The sequence below is a fragment of the Neofelis nebulosa genome, chromosome 8, assembly GCF_028018385.1.
Source record: "Neofelis nebulosa isolate mNeoNeb1 chromosome 8, mNeoNeb1.pri, whole genome shotgun sequence".
Taxonomy (NCBI): domain Eukaryota; kingdom Metazoa; phylum Chordata; class Mammalia; order Carnivora; family Felidae; genus Neofelis; species Neofelis nebulosa.
In genome coordinates, this window is record NC_080789.1 from 99,613,426 (window position 1) to 99,631,792 (window position 18,367).

Genomic DNA, 18,367 nt, shown 5'->3' on the forward strand with positions numbered 1-18,367 from the left:
TAGATAGTGTCAGGTTTTTATATTTCCTCACAAGAATCTCAAAATTCCCCGTGGCCACTTACATGATCCTCTGATCACTTACATGATCCTAACTTTATATGGTAGTGAGTGGGTAGGTGGCTTTAATTGTTATTTTGAAGTCTAAAAGATTCTACTGTACCTAGTGTTTCTCCATGGATATTACAGTTAACACTACTTTCTTTTACACTCGCAAGAATGTATTAAAAACCAGTACGCATAAGGGTAAAATACTGCTGTGTAAGATTTCCAGATTCTAAAAATATAAATTTTCTCACGTGTCTACGAAAAACCTTGTATTGTTATTTTTCTATTGGAAACAGGTATGTGCAAATGGGTCTTTCTGACTCCAAAAGTCTGAGATGACAGTTGTATGCCCACCAATGAGTAATTACCGTGTATCATATTCTTAATGGAAATGTTATTGAGGTTTCAGGTGTGGAGACTGTAAAAGACAGAGGGACTAGACCCCATTAAGAAGTGGTGAAGTGTGTTTTAGAATGTCTCGATTATGTTCTGACAGCAAACAATTTCAGAGACTTTAGTCACTTCCTAAAATGCACAGCCCACTTATTTTTAATTTCTCAGAAGCAGATTGTACTATTTTTGTATTTCCTTCCTGCCAAATAACTACCCCATCAGTCATAAGACTCTCTCATCAGTTCGAGAGAATCTAACCTTGACTTTGCCCGCGCAGCCAACGTTTCATTGGCGAACTCAGATCTTACCAATTAATCACATACGTTGACCCAAGTCTTTGAACAGTGCTTCCTGCAACCAAAGGTGACTTCTACTGAAAAAGAATCGTCCTCTTTGAAATCTTAACTGGACTACTCATCTACCGAGTTCCACATTAGCAGTAATTTCACTTTTGGCCCTTACTGAATACTATATGATTCGCCTCAATTTTGCATTTTGCACATGGGGAGTGCCTCCTGCTATCTGCCTACCTTCCAAAAGTTGGAAAATCTAGACTGGGAAGCAGATATATAGAAAGCAACTAGAAAAGTACACGGGATAATGTATTAGCAACTTCTAATTTGTGCATTTATTATACTTCAGAACACTAATCCATGAAAAGCTAACGGTCAGCCACCAAAAAAGTGCCTGGGGCTCAATTAAGTTTGGCTAAGGGGTTAAAAATTGTCATTACGATCTGACTCTTGTGTTCTGTGACTCTCCAAGGGTTCTGTGTAACCCACAGCACTTCTAAAATATCCAGAGAATACACTTTTCAGGTCATCCCTATCTTCATTTCCATGATTCCCCATCCCTTTGCTCTGCTTTACTGTTTGTCTCAGGACTGCTGACTACTAAACACGTATATATCATTTATGCATTTATTTAACATCTATCTATTTTACTAGACGGTGAGCTCTATCTAGATGGCGGAGCTTTGTTTTGTTCACTGCGATAGCCTCAATGCCCGGAACCATATCCAACATACAGGACGTACTCAATAAATATTTGTGATAGAATGAATGTTTGGTGACTGCTGGGTATTAACCATATAACTGATCCACAGATTTTAATCTTCAGGTGCAACTAGTGGATGGGAAAGGTGTCCCCATGCCAAATGAACTCATCTTCATCACAGCAAATGAAGCTAACTATAAATCCAATGCGACCACTGATGAGCATGGCCTGGTACAGTTCTCTATCGACCCCACCAGCGTGATGGGCACCTCTCTCACTGTCAGGGTAAGTTGGAAGAGAAGTCACCAATGACATGAAATAGCCTTGAAAATAAGGTTGCAACCTAGAAGTGATGAAATTTCCAAGTGGTGTTTAGTCCTATGGAAATGAAAAAAAAAAAAAAAAAAGAAATTGTAAGTCAATTTTTCAGGTCAACTTTGAAAACACTATTAAAAGGGAGGCAGTGTAGTGTTGTGGTTAAAAGCGTGGGTTCCGTTTGTGCGCTGTTGAGAATGCAAAATGGTGTGGCCACTATGGAAAACAGCACGGCAGTTCCTCCAAAATTTAAAAATAGAACTACCGTATGATCCAGTAATCTCATTCTGGATGTATATTCAAAATAATTGAAAGCAGAGTCTCAAAGAGATATTTGCACACTCATGTTGATAATAACACTACTCACATTAACCAAGAAGGGGAAGCAACTCAAATATCCACCAACAGATGAATGGAAAAACAAAAGGTAGTCTATACATACAGTGGAATGGTATCAGGTTTAAAAAGAAAGGAAATCTGGGGCGCCTGGGTGGCTCAGTCGGTTAAGCGTCCGACTTCAGCTCAGGTCACGATCTCGCGGTCCGTGAGTTCGAGCCCCGCGTCGGGCTCTGTGCTGACGGCTCAGAGCCTGGAGCCTGTTTCAGATTCAGTGTCTCCCTCTCTCTCTGCCCCTCCCCCGTTCATGCTCTGTCTCTCTCTGTCCCAAAAATAAATAAACGTTAAAAAAAAAATTAAAAAAAAAAAAAAGAAAGGAAATCTGTCACATGCTACAATGTGAATGAACCCTGAAGACATTATGCTACGTGAAATGGCCCGTTACCAAACACACACACACACACACACACACACACACAAACTGTATGATTCCACTTACATTAGTACCTGAAATAGTCAAGTCATAGAAACAGAAAGTAGAATAGTGGTTGCCAGGGGCTGCAGAGGAGAAATGGGGAATTGTTGTTTATTGGCTTTAGTTTTACAAAGATGAAAAAACTCTGGAGATCTATTGCACACTGCTTAACACCAGCAATCTGTTCACTTACAAATAACTGAGATGGTCATTTTTGGTATGTGTTTTTTCCACCATTAAGAAGAAAATGTTTAAAGAAAGAAGAAAGGAAAAAAGGGAAGGAAAGGAAAGGAAAGGAAAGGAAAGGAAAGGAAAGGAAAGGAAAGGAAAGGAAAGAAGGAAAGAAAAGAAAAGAAGAAAAGAAAGGAAAAGAAAGGAAAGAAAGAAAGAAAAGAAAAGAAAGAAAGAAAAGGAAAGAAAAGAAAAGAAAAAAAGAAAAGAGTAGGTTCCAGAATCAGATAAATTATATTAAAATCCTGGCTTAACTCTATATTAAAAGAAAATAACGAAAAACTTCTATATTTTATTTTCTTATCTGTAAAGTGGATACAATATTAGTACCTAATTCCTGGGGTTGTTGTGAGAATTAAATAAGATAATACATTTTTTAAATTATTTTTTATTTTCAACTTTGTATTTAAATTCTAGTTAGCCAATACAGTGCAGTATTGGCTTCAGGAGTAGAATTCAGTGATTCATCACTTCCATATAACACCCTAGGCTCATCACAACTAATGTCCGTCACCCATTTAGCCCATCCCCCATCCACCTCTCTCCATCACCCCTCAGTTTGTTCTCTATCATTAAGAGTCTCTTATGGTTTGTTTCCCTCTGTCTTTTCTTTTCCTTCCCATATATTTGTTTTGTTTCCTAAATTCCACACATGAGTGAAATCATATGGTATTTTTCTTTCTCTATCTGACTTATTTCACTTGGCATAATACACTCTAACTCCATCCATGTTGTTGCAAATGGCAAGATTTCATTCTTTTCGATGGCTGACTAATATTCCATTGTATTTATATACCACATCTTCTTTATCCATTCATCAGTGGATGGACATTTGAGCTCTTTCCATAATTTGGCTAGTGTTGATAATGCTGCTATAAATATATAGCATTTAAATATATTGGGGTGCATGTGCCCCATCAAATAAGATAATACATTTTGAAACTAATAAGAATTTAAATAAAAACTTGAAACATAAAAAGGGGGGGGGGGGAGAAACAAGAGGAAAAACCTGGTAACCTAAGGTGAGTCGTCCTGAAATGAAGACAGAGACTGCCAGAAAAATGAGAGTAGAGAGCACGAGGCTGAGGGTTTTGAGAAAATGTTTGTTTCATATAAATTACAGAAAAAAGAAAAGGCTGTATTCAGTCAAGCTCTATAGACGAAGAAATAGCGAAAATAACAGAAAATGCCATTGCACAGATTATGATTTACTTCCATTCACAAGGAACCCAGAGTCCAGTAGTATGGAGAAATGGGAGGTAATGAAAACACTATTGTAACTTTTGATGGAAAGCCGGCTGAGGTACACGTAGCACATGGGAACTTTGCAGAATCCACAGAGCTACATTACTGTTCTCCGAGGTAAAGAAGTGAGTTTTGCATTAACGTGTTAAAGAAGATAAGGTAGATCTAGAGGTCGGAATCAGAAAGGTGATTGACATTCAAGGAAGAATGTAGATCTTGTTGCATTGAGCAGTGAAGTTAATGAAACAACTATGAAATTTAAAAAGTAAGCCTAGGGGCGCCTGGGTGGCTTAGTTGGTTGGGCGGCCGACTTCGACTCAGGTCATGATCTCGCGGTCTGTGAGTTCGAGCCCCGCATCGGGCTCTGTGCTGACAGCTCGGAGCCTGGAGCCTGTTTCAGATTCTGTGTCTCCCTCTCTCTGACCCTCCCCCATACATGCTCTGTCTCTCTCTGTCTCAAAAATAAATAAACGTTAAAAAAAAATTTTTTAAAAAATAAAAAGTAAGCCTAGAGACTTTAAGAAAAAAAAAAAAACATGAGAAACAAAATTTAATAAAGGTTTTTTTCTTTTATGAAAGAAAGTGCAATCAACCCAAATGGCTTTTCAAATACTAGGCCCCTAAATAGGCAAAGGAAGACATTATCCTGTATGTAATATATTCATGTTTATAGTATTAGACACAGAATCCTCAAGCTACTTTTAGGAATATCTCAATTTAAAAGTAATGTCCTTAAGGGAGCACCTGGGTAGCTCTGTCGGGTAAGCGTCTGACTTCAGCTCAGGTCATGATCTCACCATTTATGAGTTCGAACCCCACATCGGGCTCTGTGCTGACAGCTCAGAGCCTGGAGCCTGCTTTGGATTTTGTGTCCCCCTCTTTCTCTGCCCCTCCCCCACTCATACTCTGTCTCTCTCACTCTCAAAAATAAATAAACATTAAAAAAATTTTTGTAAGTAATGTCCCTTAGTTATCAGGGTTTGGGGATTAAATGTGATGTTTAACTTCTTTTTTAAAAGTTAATGTGTTATTTTGAAATGAAAATAGAAAAAATATGTACTTATGAAAAAGATAATACATATTAAAGCACTTAGTAAGCCCCCTTTAACTTGAATATGAATATTATTACTGTAAAAGCCCATTTTCACATCACTAGCATTTAAGGTTTCTTGGGTGGTTTTATTTTTAGAGGGAGGGGGAGAGAGAGAGAGTGAGAGCAAGGAGGGAAGAGGCAGAGAGAGGGGGAGATAGAGAATCCCAAGCAGGTCTCCCCCATGAGCGCAGAGCCCAATGCGGGGCTCAAACCCACAAACCATGAGATCATGACCTGAGTTGAAACCAAGAGCTGGTCGCTTTACTGACTGAGTCCCCCAGGCGCCCCATTAACATGACTAGTAGCATTCATTTCCTGTGTATACACCCTATAAATTATTGTTCTTGCTTTATTTTCCCCCTGCTATTCTAATTTTATCCAGATTTTTGTTATACCCATATAATTCGCTTTATATTAGCATAGAGTTCTCTATTCATCAATGGAAATGTAAATATACACAGAGATATATGGATACTCAAGTAAACATTATATAATAATGATGACAAATAAATGGGATATTTGATTGATCCCACTTTACATGGATGGCATTAAAGCCCATATCTCCTAATTAGCTAAAAATTGAGTGTTTGCCCATTTATTCAATCAAGAACTGTCTTGAACGTTTTCCACGCGCCAGGCAATGTGCTCATCCTGAAAATAAAAATATTATTTTTAAATAACCCCTCTGTTTGGTAATTATTTATATGTTATCACTGGAGCATATATTGAAATATGAATAAAGTGTTTTGCTGACACAAGGATTCATTCATGCCACTTGGGAGGTGAGGATGAGGGTAGGGGAAGCCTGAAAAGAATATGGAAAGTCTTCTGCATGGAGAAGAGTTAAATGACAACCCCAAAAGGGCTTATGAACCCTGAGAGTCCAGAGGGACAAAAAGCATTAAAAACAATCAGCCTGGGTGGTTCAGTTGGGTAAGTGTCTGACTCTTGATTTCAGCGCAAACCATGGTCTCAAAGGTTGGTGGGCTCGAGCCCCACTTCAGGCTCTGTGCTGACAGCTCAGAGCCCGCTTGGGATTCTCTCCTTCCCTCTCCCTCTGCCCCTCCCCTGCTCTTGCCACACAAGCTCTCTCTCTCTCCAAATAAATAAGTAAACATTCAGAAAGCAAAATAAAATAGCCAGCCACAGACAGCCCAAGAGTGATAGACTTCAGCTAATTGACCAACTCAACTCTGGAACCCAACGCTATTGACAGAAAGTGTTCTCAGACCCTTAAGGTTGAAACATGACATATTCATAATACCTGGTGGAAATCCATCGTAAATAAGTCTCCGAAGTGTAGTTCTTCAGTTTCTGGAGACTATTTGGTCTCCTCAATGGGCTTTTAGAATTCCAGCGTCTCTGTCTGCGTAGGTAAAGTGGCCCCCAAAAAAGTGTCGCGCAAACTAAACACAGCAAAAGATGCCTCTGTGTATGCCCTTCAGAAATTTAAATACCAACCCAGGGAGCCTCTGCGGTGCAAAGGCCTGCAATAGAGATAAACACTCTCTCACTTTTTTACTGTGGAGTAAAAGATTTCTAGGTGCTAGTTAAAGTAGGACGATGAACCAAGGCAGTTTTGTGAGAACTTTGATTCCCTCTGACATATGATCTATGAAATTAATACTGTTTTTTTTTTAATTCACTAGGTCAAATACAAGGATCAGAGTCCCTGTTATGGCTATCAATGGCTGTCAGCAGAAAACGAAGAAGCTTATCACACTGCTAACCTTGTATTCTCCCTAAGCAAGAGTTTTGTCCACCTAGAGCCCATGCCTCATGAACTGCCCTGTGGCCAAACTCAGACAGTCCAAGCACATTATACCCTGAATGGACACGCCCTGCAGACGCTGAAGGAGCTCGTGTTCTATTATCTGGTGAGAAGGAAGGCCAGTTGGTTGACTCCCCATAGACAAGAACCCTCTGAGGGGCAAAGAACCAGGAAACTCCTTAGATGTCACTACTTTGACTTATTATCCATGTTCCTTTCGAAAGTTTGGCTTCTCTTTGGGCTAATTATTGCCAGCTCAGGCCCAATAAAGCAAGAATGACACATGAAGGGCAAGACATGGGGTGTAAGATTTTTGTCAGGCAAACCAAGTTCCTTTTCCTTGCCTTTTCTGCAGATAATGGCAAAGGGAGGCATTGTCCGAACTGGGACCTATGTGCTGCCTGTGAAGCAGGGAGATAGTGAGTATTTCCATAATTCCACATTTCTTCCCCACTCCGACACAGTCAGCCTTACACTGCAGAAATACCAGAAATAGTTTCAAAAAAGAGAGAGGGTTTCCATCTAACGCCAATAAATGAGAAGCTGAGAGGGGAAAGAAATAATGGGGTGTTGTTTTTTCGCCCTTTACCAAATATTTCTTTTCTTTTCCTTCAGCACTGTATTCTGTCCAGATCATTTAAAGTGTTGATGTTGTTGTTTTATAATCTATGCATATTCCACGTTTTCAAACCATAGACAGTCATGGAGCTTCTTCTCAAATGGCATTTTAAAATTGTTTTAGGAAATGGAGAGAAAGGTAAAATTTTGGAATGTTTTCTATATGCTCCGTCTTTTGCTGAGTCATTTATATCTTTATATCATATTCCCTTTTGAAGATAGTTCTGATTTATGAAAGGTTAAATTGGGTACTTCCACCATGGATTGGGACTCTCACCATGAATAAATACGGACCGATATAAACCTCCGAAGTTTTCAGCTCTTCTAAGGAAGTCTCAGGGACCACTTACAACAAAACTTATCAGTGAACCACTCTTTTGACGCTTCTTCATAACTTCTGGTTCTATCTCCCTTCTCTAGTGTGAAGTCTAGATCAAATAGTAGCCAAGTGGATGTCTCCATGCCCTCAGATAAAATCAGAACTTTGTGTAGACGAGTTAAAGCTGAAAATTAGCGTGGAGCCATTGTATGATAAGAGAAGAGAGCACTTTGATAAGGTTCTTCCTAAAGCTAGAGTTCTCAGAGGTACAGAATTCTTAGAGGTAAACATTCTATGTTTACTACTAAGCCTACTACGTCTGCTGGTTGCTACCTATTATACCAACCAATAGAAACAGCCGTTAACCAGACCAGGCTCCTAAAACTGGCTTCGTGGGACAGAAAACTTTCATTTCAGCCCTGGGGAGACGTCTAACCCATACTCACAATTCCTCATTCTTTCTGCGCTCCAGTGAAAGGCCACTTTTCGGTGTCAGTCCCTGTGGACACAGACATTGCTCCCATCGCCCGATTGCTCATCTACGCCATTTTACCTGACGGGGAAGTGGTTGGGGATTCTGCAAAATATACGATTGAAAACTGTCTGTCCAACAAGGTGGGTTTTTTTTTTTTGTCAGTTGCTATTATTATCAATTATTTTCTGCATGTGAACCACTGGGGCCAAAGGGGTTAAAATGAATCCTCCAGAGATTTTCAGCAAGGGAATGGCAGAGACACACGAGGAATCCATGCCACTTGCCTCCTAGTTTAAAATTCTCGTGCACTGTCTCTTACTATATGACACAGTTCAGAGTATCTTGCTCCCGTCTATGATGAAACGTTGGAAACACGAGTTTTTAAGATTACTAGGGAGCCAAAAGAAAAATATGAGAGCATCTAGAACCGTGTGCATTCACCCACACGTAACAAACACCTTACCGTGTAACAAAGGTAAAAAATGGAATCTCAAATTTAATCATTTATAAGAATTAGATATCATTACAATGGTTCAACTGATTCTTGGGAGTCAGAGTGAAGCGTAGGGGACAAAAAGCCTCAAGACTCCCATGGTGCCGACCACCGCCAAGTCAAATAAAGTGAGTACGTCCTGAATGGGTGGAACACTCAGGAAATACTTGTGAACGATCAATTAAATCAGGACATTTGTTTTTCTGACCATTCTCCCCAATTTCATAGGTGGACTTGAGCTTCCGTCCAGCACAAAGTCTCCCGGCCTCCCACGTCCACCTGCGAGTCTCAGCTTCTCCTCAGTCCCTCTGCGCCCTCCGTGCCGTGGACCAAAGTGTGCTGCTCATGAGGCCCGAGGCTGAGCTGTCCGTGGCCTCGGTGAGTTCCCGGCAGCCCTGGGGGGTCAGGAAGGGCCGTGCGAGGGGCTCAGGGCGAGGAGAAAGGCCTATCTGAGTAAGATAGAATCTATCAAAATTCTATTTACCTAGGAGTTAGTAGCTTTGATCTCTTTCATGGGCACTTTTTTGGGTGAGAAATATATTACATTTCAACACATAGATATGTATTTGTTTACATAAGTTTATATACGTATACAAACATAAACACGCATATGTACATGTGTGTTTGTTTATATATATGTATGTCAATAAAATCATGCACCATTCAAGCCCCTGAAATCCTAGAGCTCTCTAAACTGGTAATAGGTATTTTCAAACTAGTTGTAATGTTTGAAAAAGCCTAACAAAAGTGGTACATTTAGGTGCACGACAGCTGATATGAAATATCAAATTTCTGTTTTTGTTAAGAATTATATCAAACACTGTAGGTTCCAAGATGAACACAATTTCTGAAGGAAGATATACATTGTCTCTGATGAATAAAGATTTGGAAAAATGGAGGCACCTGGGTGGGTCAGTTGGTTAAGCATCTGACTTCAGCTCAGGCCATGGTCTCACCGCTCGTGAGTTCGAGCCCCCCAACGCCAGTGTGGAGCCTGCTTGGGATTCTTGGTTTCTCCTCTCTCTCTCTCCCTCTCTGCTCCTTCCCCGTTTGTGCTCTCTCTCTCTCAGAATATATAAACTTTAAAAAAAAAATGTTTTTGGAGAAATGAATTACTATATGATAAATGACATTAATAAATTAAATCCTTTAAAATATCAATGGAAGAAATAGCACAAGTGTATGCTGGAGTAGAACAATGAGAAACAAGTCAACACTTGCTAATAGTCATTTGCTTGTGTCTTCAAATTTTCAATATGAAGCCAATTGAAATAACCTCTTCCAGAAGTTTCTTTTTTACTATCAAAATTTTACAAAGAGAAATTTATATTTTTTACTCCCTAAAAAAAAGTTATAAGAAAATATTTTTAGTTTTTTAGTCCTTCCAAATGGAATTTAATTGAAAATATTAGAATTCTTCTAAAGGAAGTATTGAGTACATTTCAGTAGAGGGAGCAAGGGCATATATGGGAAAATACAATGTTTTATGTTTAGAGAACAATTTCATCCTTCTTGGGGTCTTTTTTTTTTTTTTAATTTACTTTAAGGGGGGAAGGGGCAGAGAGACAGGGAGAGAGAATCCCAAATAGTCTCCATGCTGTTAGCGCCGAGCCAGACATGGGGCTCGATCCCACAAACCATGAGACCATGACCTGAGCCAAAATCAACAGTCAGTTGCTTAACTGAAGAGCCACCTAGGCGCCCCATCTCAGGATCTTTTTAAATTATAGCAACACTGGTGGATAGATAAGGCAGAATATCCTATTAATTTTTAATAAAAAAGTAGAAGCTTTCAGGTATTTAGGAGTAGACCTGGGTTAGAACACTAGTCCAGTCCTCTCGAGCCTTGATAGTATTTTACTAATGAAACAATTTGTTCCCAGTAACATAAGCCGTTCATTCAACAGGTATTTATTTAGTACCTGCTGTGTTGTAGGTGTACCTACTGTTTGTTGGAATGCGGGGATCTATTAGTGAACTCCTTGAACAACAAGAAGCCATGCTCTCATGGAACTTCTGCTTCCATAGATGAGATAGACAAGAACATATAATACGCTTTCAAGAAAAAACCAAGGGGGGAGATGGAGAATATGCCTAAGAAAATATTATCCTATCCTATATAGAGGATATTTACTTATTCGTGTGCCCGTTCAGAACATGTGTTCGTTAATGTTGTTATACACTGAGTCAGTTGCTAACCACAAGGAGAGACAAAACTATCATTTCCTTCTATCAGCCTGATGTTTTATACCATGTCCCAAATATAGCAGGCATAGATTTATCCCAATAAAGTTTTATTCCATTCTAGTATGGAGTCTAGTGTTGGCCTCTGAACTGTGTAACGAGCTATCATGATCCTTGCATACTTCGATGGGGATGTTTGGGGGTATTTTTCCCTAAAATTCTTAAAACAGCTTCATCTCTGTAAATTATTTAAGCAACAGTGGCACTCAAACAAGACTGACGGTAATTATGCTTTTCTTTTCTCTTTGCACGTAAGAAGAATAAGCCACAAATAAGTTTGTCCTTTTGTCCTTTGCATTCATACAGGTTTATAACCTGCTACCGGTGAAGGACCTCACTGGTTTCCCTGCGAGTTTGAATCAACGGGAGGAAGATGATGAAGACTGTGTCAATAGCCATAATGTCTTTATCAATGGAATCATGTATTCGCCTGTATCAAATACAAATGAAAAAGATATGTATAGCTTCCTACAGGTAAATTCCTTGTATTTTAGATTCTAAAGATGTTTTGAAGATTTTGAATTCTAAAGATTCATGGAATATTATATATGCAAAAAATACATATTTGTTTTAATACCTTCATATCACAGTTGAGGGTAACGGGACACAGAGAGGTCAGGTGACTTCTCCAAGATTATGAATAGTAGCAGATCTGATCATAGCAAAGAGCCAGAGCTAGAACTTTTTGGACTACTAATCAATTTTTTTTTTAATTTTTCCCGAAATTCATTGCCTTGTGTTATTTATAAATGTCACATATAAAATATTACTGTTAAAAGAGTTTTACCAACAGAATAAAATTACTTCTGTGAGTATACCAATAACCTTTCTACAGATGTGAGCATTAAAAGTTCAACATTGGGGCACTTAGGTGGCTCAGTCAGTTAAGCATCTGACTCGGTCTCAGCTCAGGTCTTGATCTAAGGGTCATGAGTTCAGGCCCTGCTTGAGTTGGGCTCCACTTAAAAAAAAAAAAAAAGTTTAGTATTAAGCTAATTGGAATGTTTGTGAAATTCAATGAAGTATGTGCCTATATATTTTACATTTATGTACTAATTCAGTGATAATTTCCTTCATAGGATATGGGCTTAAAGGTATTCACCAACACAAGGATTCATAAACCCAAAGTATGCTCACCACCTGAACCCTATGCAATGCAGTCATCTCGAAGACTATTTGCTTCTCCAGGTAAAAAAATAAAAATAGAAGCTAATATACTGAATCAAACAAAAGATTTTTTAAAAATATAAAATGTGATAAAATGAACAGAAAAGCACTTGTGATTCAGATATATTAAGGTTCTTGCTCAAGATCACATAGCAATACAAACCCAAACATTCTGATTATGTCGAGCCCCCACATATGCAATGCTGGAGAGGATACAAGGCAGACTGTAAGAAGTTTCATAAGAGAGGTACAGGAACTGTATGTCAACTATACTCCCATTTAAAGTGAGAGAGAGAGACAGAGGTACAGATATACAGAATAAGAGAAAGGATTAATTCTGATTGAGCAATCAGGAAACTCATTCATGAAGAATCCGCTTCTATTCTAGGGGTGCCTGGGTGGCTCAGTCGATTGAGCATCCCACTCTTTTTTTTTTAATTTATTTATTTTTGAAGGAGAGAGAGAGAGAGACAGAGCATGAGCGGGGGAGGGGCAGAGAGAGAGGGGGAGACACAGAATCCGAAGCAGGCTCCAGGCTCTATACCGTCAGCACAGAGCCCGATGGGGCTCGAACCCACGAACCGCAAGATCATGACCTGAGCCAAATGAGCGTCCGACTCTTGATTTGGGCTCAGGTCAGGATCTCACAGTTCATGGGATCAAGCTCTGCATCGGGCTCTGTGCTGACAGCATGGAGCCTACTTGGGATTCTCTCCCTTCCTCTCTGCCTCTCCCCTACTTGCTCTTTCTCTCTCAAAATAAATAAGATAAACTTTAAAAAGAAGAAGAAGAAGAAGAAGAATCCACCTCTAGTAAATGGAGATGTGTGAAGTTGAAAGGAAAGATATAATTTCTAGTCACAGGATCAGCATAAATAGAAACAGAAATGTTCACAAGTTGGGACTACATTCTCACCAGTTAGGTAAGGAAGCTCTAACTTCCCCAAAATATCGGTCAATATTCGTGTTGAAATCACATTTATTTGTCAGTGATATGGGCTACTTTACTGGTGAATCAGACACTAAGTAACCATTTATTTATAGTTTGATATTGTCAAATCATGGTGGAATATTAGTTGAATACACACTAAAGAGTTTGTCAAAAAATCAAGGAAAACATTCAATGAAAATTCATTAGTTATATGGAATTTAAATAAATATTATTATATGTTTTTATTATTTATAAGCTAAAGTCTATAATCCTTTAAAGTAGAATTTATAGTAGGGGCGCCTGGGTGGCTCAGTCAGTTAAGCAAGTGACTTCAGCTCAGGTCATGATTTCATGGTTCATGTGTTCGAGCCCCACGTCGTCTCTGTGCTGACAGCTCAGAGCCTGGAGCCTGCTTCAGATTCTGTCTACCTCTCTCTCTGCCCCTCCCCCTCCTCTCTCTCTCTCTCTCTCTCTCTCTCTCTCAAAAGTAAACACTTAAAAAATAATAAAATAATTTTTTTAAAAAAAGTGGAATTTATAGCAAACTTATGTATAGACACAAATTTTTTTTCAGAGAACTGGTTGTTAAATATTTACCAGCACACCATTAGCAGAAAGTAAACAGGCAAGAGAAAACCCCACTGACTTTCTGACACATGTGGAAAGAAAGAACTCGTTTTTAATGTTTATTTTTATTTTTGAGAGAGACAGACAGACAGAACACGAGCGGGGAAGGGGCAGAGAAAGAGGGAGACACAGAATCCAAAGCAGGCTCCAGGCTCTGAGCTGTCAGCCCAGAGCCCGACGCGGGGCTCGAACTCACAGACCGCGAGATCACGACCTGAGCCGAAGTCAGACGCTTAACTGACTGAGCCACCTTCACGCCCTAAAAACGTTTTTATCCTTGATCCTTCACTCCTATAAACTTTCTCAGAACCACTGTCATAATGTTTGGGACAATAATGGTTCTTTGACCCCACAGAGGAACATACCAAATGGAAACTGACTCCTGCCCTTCTTCCAATCCACGTTACATCACTCTCCTTTCGAGGCAATGTGCCATAAGCACAGAGGACTCTTTTCTTTTTTTTTTTTTTTTTTTTTTTTTTTTTTTAATTTTTTTTTTCAACGTTTTTTATTTATTTTTGGGACAGAGAGAGACAGAGCATGAACGGGGGAGGGGCAGAGAGAGAGGGAGACACAGAATCGGAAACAGGCTCCAGGCTCCGAGCCATCAGCCCAGAGCCTGATGCGGGGCTCGAACTCACGGACCGCGAGATCGTGACCTGGCTGAAGTCGGACGCTTAACCGACTGCGCCACCCAGGTGCCCCCAGAGGACTCTTTTCTGCTACAAAGGCAACCCGAGGCTCTTTCTGCCTCTAGATCTCCATGTCCTGTATTTGTGATTCTCTTACCCCCACTCACTTTGGACTTATTCTAGTCCACTTTGGACTTATTCTAGTCCAAACATAAGCTCTAGAGTTCGGCTTACATATCACTTCCTCAAAGAAGTATTCCCTTAACACCAAAGGATCCTCTCCTGGTTCCTGTCTGTTCCATCAGCCTGTTTATTTCTTTTGTAACATGTATTACAAGCTTTCATAAGCTTAATCTTTGTATTTGTTATTTCTGTCTCCTCCCTCGCCCACCATAGCCATATCTGAATTGCAAAGAGGCCAGGAACTTACAGATATGGCACATGTTTCAGAGGCGTTCACCGAGACTGTGAGAAAGTATTTCCCTGAGACGTGGATCTGGGACTTGGTGGCCGTAGAGTAAGTAACTTTCTTTATATATAAAAGGTACGAATATAGACGCCTCACGATTTTCCGGGTTTGGCTAATTTTTCAATATCCAAGTATTTCTTTTAAACATGTTGTTATTTTCAGGAGAGGCTAAACATAAGTACTTCTGCTATGAAGTCTCACTCTTCTAATTATATCAGAGCTGAGAAATTTTGCACACATTTAATTCTAAGACTTCCAGAAAATGGGAATAAGGACCAGGTACTGCGTAGACTAACACCTGTAAGAGATCTTTCACCGGCCAACAGTCTTGGGTTAAGCACAGAATCAGTCAGACCAACGAGACGCAGTCGTAGTAGAATTAAAAACTGTAAGCCTGCCTTCATTGGAACAGTATTTTCAAGAGTAAAATTTAAGAGCAATCTCAAATTACAGATTCAATTTGTAACAACATTGTCTATAATAAATAATGCTATAGTTATATGTCTAGAGAAGATTCTGATATAGACTAGAATTGCAAACAGAATTGGAAGGAAAGGACTTCTAATATTTTCCCATTTCAAGCCTTGATTATCCTCTCCTTTATTGATATTTCTACTGAGTGCATTCAGGTCACGACAATAGAATTATTTATAGGAGTTCTCTTCCTAGAAAGAATTTATTTCACTGTTTGCTTTCTGTTCTTCACATTTCTATCCTCCCCAGCGCATCAGGTGTGGCTGAAGTGGGAGTAACAGTCCCTGACACCATCACGGAATGGAAGGCAGGGGCCCTCTGTCTGTCCAATGACACTGGACTTGGTCTCTCTCTTCCCGCCTCCCTCCGCGCCTTCCAGCCCTTCTTTGTGGAGCTCACAATGCCCTACTCTGTGATCCGCGGAGAGACCTTCACGCTCAAGGCCACTGTCCTAAACTACCTTTCCAATTGCATCCGGGTAAGGACCTCTCTTTCCTCAATTGAACACGAGGTGACAGTCCAATAAATTGAAAACTGCACTCTTTGAAATACTGTGCCAGATGAGCTCACCAGAAGAGGAATCCTCTCAGAGATATTCATATGTTATAGACGCCATGGTTGCCGGTATTTCCAAATACGTGCAACTTAAAACAAGCTTCTGAGCCTTACCACAACCCCATAAGTTTAGGAAGCTTGTGCAGTATGAAGATTTCTGACAAGGTGGACAAAAATCAGTACGCTTCATTCTCACGTCTTAGATCCCTTAAGGTTTCGACTTCTACCTTCCACATATTTAGTTTTCACATAGCATCCTAGACCAATAGACATATCAAACCTCACTTTGAAAGTTATTTGTGAGCATCTGACCTCCCCTGAAACCACAAGCATTTATAAATCTTGTACACTCTGCTGGGAGAGCTGAAGGAATGGTCAAGATCCCAGGCCAGAGATGTAGAGTTTCCACAGACAACATGCCATCATGACTTTTGCACCTCCTGTCCCACCCCATGAATGAGCAGATTATTGAAAAATACTAAGGTTTCCATATCAGATCATGGAAAGGTAGTTGGTCTGCACTTAGATCATCTCTACTATTAGGCAACCTAAAATCTAACCAATCCCCAACATGCTTTATTTCAAACCATTATGCTTTTGGTCTCCTTCTCCTTCTGATCTGTCTCTTGGATTTACGTGTGGTTTCAGGTTAATGTGCAGCTAGACGAATCTCCTGCATTCCTAGTCCAGGAGAAGAAACAAGAGTCTCACTGCATCTGTGGGAATGGCCGGCAAACTTTGTCCTGGGCAGTAACACCAAAGGCATTAGGTGAGGGACACTCTCCTAGAGACAATTCTCTACTCAAGGATTGTATAGGTCAGCAGGATCCTCACATCTAATGTTATTTCCCTGAGGCAAAAACACACCCCCTCCAATGGTAGGATTTTCGCCTGTCTTTTACTCTAGAAGGCTCTCCCCACTTCCTTTACTTCCACCTCCGCCTTGGACTCTCAGTATCATTAGCCTCTGTGTTTCCATTCCTGCTCCTGTGTTTTTATAAAACAAAAAGAGGTTACAAAACATTGAACACTTATGAAACTTGAGGTTTGGAGGCATGGAGAAAGAAGACGATGGTGCTCATCTGTACTGCCCCATTTTTAGGAAATGTGAACTTCACCGTGAGCGCAGAGGCACTGGAGTCTCAAGAGCCATGTGGGACCGAGGTGACTGTGGTCCCTGAATATGGAAAGAAAGACACAATCATCAAGTCTCTGCTGGTTGAAGTAAGTAAGCCAATCCATTTGATAGGTCACAACGAGTCAGTAAAAACAATGGTGAATCCAGTTGAGATTCCAAGTTTTAGTTGAGAAGGGTTAAATAATACATAATCACAGAAGAGTTCACAATATTCTCTCCTCTTCTCTTTCTCCATCTCTCCCTCTCTCTCTCTCTCTGTCTCAATATTTATATCATTTTTCCTTCACTTCCTCCTCATCTATCAACCTGTCTCCTTCATAGTGCTTATACTTACAGAATTTATTTATGTAATACATTTGGAAGTCAGTTCTACTACCAACGTACATGTCCATTCTTACCTCTACCTTTTCTTTCTTTCCACCTAAAGCCTGAAGGACTAGAGAAGGAAGCAACATTCAACTCCCTGCTCTGTCCACCAGGTAAGAGTCACTCATCATAATTAAGATAGCATTGACCAAAGTTTGTGTAACATTTAAAGGTCGAAGAATTTTGTATATTATTATAAAGTCCAGGAGACAGGTTATATATATATATATATATCAGATATATATATATCAGATATATATATATATCATATATATATGTTATATATATATAATATATATCATATATATATTATATATGTTATATATATGATATATATCATATATATGATATATATGTCATATATATGTTATATATATGATATATATGATATATATATCATATATATGTTATATATATACATATATGATATATATGATATATATATATATCAGACCCAGAGAACCATCAACCCATTCGAGAAGACACTAAAGAAACTCACAATAGAAGATATAACTTTATCTTGGTGAAGAATTTTCTAGTCTAAACAAAAACACTTACAGAAATTTGGTACACTAAGAAATTTATCGACACAATGTGTTCTCATCTCAAACAACATGGAATCAACATCATACATGTGTTTCTTGACTTTGTCTACCTATGAATTTTTGTTTACTGTGTTTATTATACTGTCAAGACTTCAAATATATAAAATGTGTTCTAAAAACATAATTGCCTGGTTATCTAGCCTTATTTCTACATTTAAGTGAATTTACCACCAAATCCTTTTATCATGGCTTGCCTTCCATTCCTGAGTTCTTTACTTTGATTTATTTCTTATGTGTCTAGAGCTGATCATCAAGCAGTTTTATTAAAATTAATTTTTATTGGGGGCACCTGGGTGGCTCGGTCAGTTAAGCATCTGACTTTGGCTCAGGTCATGATCTCACAGTTCATGGGTTC

General features: G+C 39.3%; 1 protein-coding gene and 1 long non-coding RNA gene across 2 annotated transcripts in view; one reads left to right on the plus strand and one right to left on the minus strand.

Moving 5' to 3' along the window:
- LOC131520044 (alpha-2-macroglobulin-like) overlaps window positions 1–18,367 on the plus strand; it is a 45,920-nt gene that overhangs the window by 10,890 nt on the left and 16,663 nt on the right. The window contains exons 11-22 of the mRNA XM_058743751.1: window positions 1,558–1,719; window positions 6,779–7,006; window positions 7,256–7,319; window positions 8,310–8,452; window positions 9,034–9,183; window positions 11,356–11,523; window positions 12,129–12,237; window positions 14,802–14,922; window positions 15,598–15,826; window positions 16,552–16,672; window positions 17,006–17,127; window positions 17,469–17,520. Coding sequence (XP_058599734.1) covers window positions 1,558–1,719; window positions 6,779–7,006; window positions 7,256–7,319; window positions 8,310–8,452; window positions 9,034–9,183; window positions 11,356–11,523; window positions 12,129–12,237; window positions 14,802–14,922; window positions 15,598–15,826; window positions 16,552–16,672; window positions 17,006–17,127; window positions 17,469–17,520 — 1,669 coding nt within the window. The remainder of the gene's footprint in view (window positions 1–1,557; window positions 1,720–6,778; window positions 7,007–7,255; window positions 7,320–8,309; window positions 8,453–9,033; window positions 9,184–11,355; window positions 11,524–12,128; window positions 12,238–14,801; window positions 14,923–15,597; window positions 15,827–16,551; window positions 16,673–17,005; window positions 17,128–17,468; window positions 17,521–18,367) is intronic.
- Window positions 1,519–8,366, minus strand: LOC131520046 (uncharacterized). Its single transcript, XR_009265917.1, has 2 exons — window positions 8,284–8,366; window positions 1,519–1,812 (listed from the first exon to the last, which is right to left on the minus strand). It is a non-coding gene; the product is annotated as an uncharacterized LOC131520046 (long non-coding RNA).